This window comes from Cornus florida, unplaced genomic scaffold, assembly GCF_030987335.1.
Source record: "Cornus florida cultivar Cherokee Brave unplaced genomic scaffold, ASM3098733v1 CherokeeBrave_3.0.0_Hap2_Chr06, whole genome shotgun sequence".
NCBI classification, from domain to species: Eukaryota; Viridiplantae; Streptophyta; class Magnoliopsida; order Cornales; family Cornaceae; genus Cornus; species Cornus florida.
The window spans coordinates 86883010-86888791 of record NW_026775576.1 but is presented as its reverse complement, the minus strand read 5'-3'; the positions used below and the strand labels follow the sequence as shown (position 1 = coordinate 86888791).

The window sequence follows — 5782 nt, the reverse complement described above, 5'->3', positions numbered from 1 at the left end:
CGGCCCATATAGCAATCTAGGTTATAAGATACTCGGTTACATATGCGTAACCTCTTAGGGAACCCTACTATTTAAAATTAGACCAATTATTAATTTATTTTAATACAGTAACTGTTACTAATTTAATCCATAATTTAATCTAATTAAAACATTTAAATAAACTAATTTACACATTAGAATGACCAAACTAATCTAATTACAGAAAATATACATATAACTAAATACACAACCCAATTAAAGAAAACAAGAAACAATTAACGAAATTAAAATTCATAATTAAAAAATTAAAACACTTAAACAATTAATTCCAATTAAATAATAAAAGATAACACATGTCACATAGTTAAGCAATTAAATCAAATAATAAATAAAAATAATTAAGCCAAATAATCACCCAAAAATACAATAAAAATAAATAAATAAATGCCGAGACTATCCTTTTAAAATTAGGGGTATTACAGCAAGGTACAAAGTACGTTTGGTGGCAAAGGGTTATAGTCAGAGAGAAGGTGTGGATTTCAATGAAGTTTTGTCACCAGTTGTGAAACACACCTCTATCCGCGTATTGCTTGCCATGGTTGCTCAATTTGACTTAGAGCTTGAGCAACTTAATGTCAAAACAGCTTTTCTACATGGTGAGCTTGAAGAAGAAATTTATATGCATCAGCCAGAGGGGTTCATTGTTCAGGGAAAGGAAGACCACGTTTGTTTGTTGAAGAAATCATTGTATGGGTTGAAACAATCTCCAAGGTAGTGGTACAAGAGGTTCGACACTTTTATGGTTGGTCATGGCTACTTGAGAAGTAGTTATGATAGTTGTGTCTACTACCGAAAGCTCTTAGATGGTTCTTTTGTATACTTATTGTTATATGTTGATGACATGCTTATTGCTGCAAAAGACATGTCAAAAATTAATAAGTTAAAATCTTATTTGAATACTGAATTTGAAATAAAAGATCTCGGTGCAGCGAAGAAGATTTTGGGCATAGAAATTCAGAGGGATCGTCAAGCTGGCAGATTGAGTTTGTCACAGAAGAGTTATATTGAGAAAGTGCTTGAGCGGTTCAACATGCAGAATTCTAAGCCTGTGAGCACACCACTTGCTACTCATTTTCGTCTTTCTACAGCTTTATCACCACAGTCCAAAGAGGAGAAGGAGCACATGTCATGTGTTCCTTATGCTAGTGCAGTTGGTAGCTTGATTATGCTAATGCAGTTGGTAGCTTGATGTATGCAATGGTTTGCACTCGCCCTGATATTTCACATGCAGTCAGTGTAATTAGCAGATATATGGATAATCCGGAAAAAGAGCATTGGCTAGTTGTGAAGTGGATTCTTCGGTATTTGAAAGGTATTATAGATATTGGCTTTATCAGAAGAGAAGTGATGATTTTGGAAATGTTGTTGGTTTTGTGGACTCCGACTACGCTGGTGATCTAGACAGAAGAAAATCTCTGACAGGATATGTCTTTACTCTCTCAGGTTGTGCAGTTAGTTGGAAAGCAACTTTGCAATCTACAGCTGCTCTCTCTACGACAGAAGCAGAATATATGGCGGCCACTAAAGCAGTGAAGGAAGCTATTTGGTTAAGAGGTTTTGTTAGTGTTTTGGGTTTGCAGCAGAGCTCAACTGTTACTTATTGTGACCGTCAAAGTGCGATATATTCGACAAAAAATCAAATGTATCACGAGAGAACCAAACACATTGATGTCAGATATCATTTTATTCGGGATGTCATATTAGAATGAATTACTACTTTGAAGAAAATTGGCATAACTGAAAATCCAGCGGATATGATGACAAAATCCATTCCGACTCTCAAGGTCAAGTATTGCTTGGACTTGGTTGGTATTCTCAAATGTTGAAATTCCCTTAGGGGCTTAGTGGAGAAGACAGTTTATTTTGCAGAGATACAGTGACTCATTTGAATTTTCTCCAAGGTGGAAATTTGTTGAAATTTGTGGCTCAATTTCTGTCAACTCACCATGTAATTTGCTCACCCATTTCATCATCAACGCTCATCGACCATGACATCATCTTCTTAGCCTCCAAGTATACGTGTTCAACAAGCAATTTTTCTTGGTCTCCAAGTCCAGCCTGTAATGTCTGTGTCAATATATATATATATATATATGTGCATATGTGTATATATTTGTGTGTGTGGTGTAATTTAAAACAAAAAGAAAAAGGAAATTGGGTGGGACCCACATGCACTTAAAATGGTCATAAGACCACTTTTTGTTCTAATTTTTTTTATTTTTCCCGTAAGCTTCTCTTTCATTCCAGAAGCTCTCTGTTTTTTTTTTTCTTTTTTTGGTTTCAAGCTTTCACTCTTGATTTCTCCCTCATCTCTTATCGGATTAGGTTGTCGTTTGAGGCAAAACGACGAGCACGACGAGCTCTACGTGCTAGTACCAGAAATTCCAGCTTTTGGTCCTCTTTGGGAGCTCGAATTTAAGAACCCATTTCTAGGGATTTTGCTTATTTTGAGGTAGGGACACCTTAATCCACTACTTTCTTGTTCCATTGTGAGTTATAATCATTTGTTGTGCCAAGCATGCTTAATTAGAAGTTAATTGTATCAATGATTATTTTAAATGTTGTCTAGAGAAATTCATGTATTTGAATGTGAGTTGTTTTATATGTAAAGCATGCTTAAATGTATTTTGTTATATCTTAATGTGTTAATAATTACTTGGGAGATGTTGAACATGTTGAATGTTTAATTTTATGGTGTAGAATTTTAAATGCCATGACATTGAATGTATGGAACATATATACATGCACATACCATTGGGTTTGCATGAAATGGAAGAAATTGTTCTTGAAATAAATATGGGGAATTTCAGGGAAGTGTTTTTGATGAAATGGTTTTATGTGAAACCCAGTCGCTGCGAGGTTACCAACGGACCGGAGGTTAATATAGCCTACAGGGGACTAGGGAGTCGCCCTAGTGTGGTTGAGCTAGCTGGGCCCCATAATGACGCCGCGGGGTTACCAAGGGTCAGGGACACTAGCCAATCCTCCTCTCGTGTCGCGGCGGGGCTACCAAAGGGCGGGCTGTATTAACAGTTTGGAAACGATGTTTTAAATTATGAAAATGGGGAGCGACACTAGCGTGCATTGCATCTCATACCATTGCATTGGATATACTTGAGATTGAATCATTATGCTGTATTATTTCCTGACATTGTATGATCCCCATTTCCCATTGACCTATGCTTTGTTTGGATTCACAAGGACACAAGATGTGTGTCTTAAGTGTCACCTGCTGAGCTTTATGCTCACCCTACTATTTATATTATTTTTTTCAGGTCTTGAAAATGAACTGGTGGACGACAATCCACCTCAAGCTTGAAAGTTGTTAGAAGGTTGTTTGCTATTTTGTATTTTGACCGTTCTATGTATATTCGTAGTTGTGAAAATGTAACTAAGTTAGTATTCATGGCCTTGTAACTTAAGAACGAACTTATCTTTTGTTTGATGTAAATGAAACTAATGGAATTATGGTATATGTTTCCATGCAATTGTATCATGTAACGTTGTAAGACATGGACTTTAAATCTTAACCATGTATTTTGGGACTGTAATTATCTTAATTTAGTTTAATTGGTGTGTGGATATTCCACCATGAGAGGAACTATGTTGAAGTATAATGAACGGATGAATGAGATGCTGGATGATTTTATGTGTTTTGTGTATTGGGACAGGTTGTTGAAGGCCCATTTTTAGGGGAGGTTCTGCTGAATTTTTTTTTAAATTTTGGCACAAGCTAGGGTCGTTACACAGCCTATGCATGCGTGGTCACCAAGTCCAAGAACAGTGATGACATTTTGGCTATAAATAGCCTTAATCTCTATGGTTCAATCATCCAACAATTGAGAGCTCAAATATATAAAGTGAAAGTGTGAGAGAGTTTTGGGTGTAATTGGATTTTAGGTGTGAGCTATTTAAGCATTGTATCTCTTTATTTCCATAGTAAAATATTGTTCTATCTTCTTCTTGTGGATGTAGGCATAGCCGAACTACGTAAATCCTTGTCTCGTTTGTGTGTGTGTTATTTCCTTTTTTCTTGTCATTTTATTTTTCTCTTGTTCTCATAAACTCCTAGTTTGATCCTTACTGCGTAACAGGATGTAGAATTTTTGAGAGTGACAAGTGATTTAGATCCACAATCAGCAACCGCAAGGTAGAGATCGAATTTACATAATTGAAGGTAGAAAATTCAGTGAATGAGAGATGGCTCCAATACTTCACAAATCAAAATGATTTTAAACATTGAGAAGCCTACTTTATAAAAATAAAAATTATATTGATAGAAAGCATGAGGCCCCAACTCAAGTTTGATACAGAAAACAGAGTATGTAAGTTCAATAAGAGGTGCATACATCATATTGATAAAAATAATTACTTCTTCCATGTACAAGACAACTTCATAAAAAGTAGAATCAGCAATACATAGTACAGATGACTAAAGTTGTTATCAATATAAGAGTAACATGGCATCAAAATCTCATATAAATGCTACAGGTTTTGAATATTGAGCATATATGGCATATATATGAAAATCAGGTTAAACTCGACTTCACATAAGCTTATGCATAATCCATACTGCGGGAGGCATGTACTGGTGGGAAGCATCCAGGATGTAATGTCTTTCAATGCTTCCACCCTTAAAGTTGAAGACTCCCATATCACGAGCTTCGTATGGAAGATGGTGAAACCTGTCACAATAATCATCTGTGTAGTATATGGAATCAGGTTGGCAATTTGGAATATCTGAAGCCACAATGCGAATGGTGTGGTTATCCCCCAAGAATAATGCATCATCACCCAAGCCATCAATTCGAACCCACTCCGTCTCCCCCTCCTCCCCACTTGGATGCATCATAAGCTTGTAAACCTTGAACCCCACCGTCACGTCCAAGTGCACCGACCCTTTTCTCTTCCAGTGATGCCTCTGAACCATCAGTAAATCTCCATTTGATGACTCCACCAGATATGGCTTATGACAGAAATTTAGACACCGTGGCACAACAATTTCATAACGCGAATCACTGCTGCTACTACTACTAATAATATTATTATCAGTGTTGATCTTCAAGAGTGAGTTGTAACCATCCAAAGCATAGAGCTGACCTTTATAAAAATAAATGTCTTTAATAGGTTTTTTCTCCCCGACATAAGTCCAGGACTGATCACCTGATCTTATGAATGCCACCCTAGGTATATCACTATAAATTGTGACAACTACGTAATTGTTGGGATTTTGAGACGGATCATCTGATAATATAACCTTACGGATGTGAAAGTCAGGCACAAATATAGCCTCTCCATCTCTATATCCACTGTAGACTTCGGTAACAGGTGGAAGAGATATGGTCTTACCTGAGAAAGGGTTTATTAGTGTGATGGACAAATCTTGTTCGGCTCGGACCAACCAACCATGTGAAGAGCCACAACACCTCTGAGTATAAGGAAGAGGCAATCGACAATCATACATAGTGTGATAAAAAACATTGTAGAGTTTGCAGTATTGTTGGTCGCCACTTTTGGTGGGAACCAATAGCATTGGCCATTGGTTGAGGTTCTTCTTATGATCTAGAAGAAGAGCACGCCATTGTTTGCATACGGCACCAATTCGGATTAAATCAACCAGAAACAACTTGTTAAGAATCAAACACCAAAGGTCTTTTGGAAGCCATATCCAGTAGTCTTCTGATGGTGATAACTCTGGATTTAAAGAAGCCATAATTAAGCACAATCGTTTAACACGGATTAG

At 36.7% G+C, this 5782-nt stretch overlaps 1 protein-coding gene across 1 annotated transcript; it reads right to left on the bottom strand.

Annotated features, from left to right (window-relative positions):
• Positions 1-4585: 4585 nt before the first annotated feature.
• Positions 4586-5752, bottom strand: LOC132314504 (putative F-box protein At3g25750). The gene has a single exon (XM_059813363.1). The coding sequence runs from the start codon at positions 5750-5752 to the stop codon at positions 4586-4588; it is 1167 nt and encodes a 388-aa protein (XP_059669346.1).
• Positions 5753-5782: the final 30 nt, after the last annotated feature.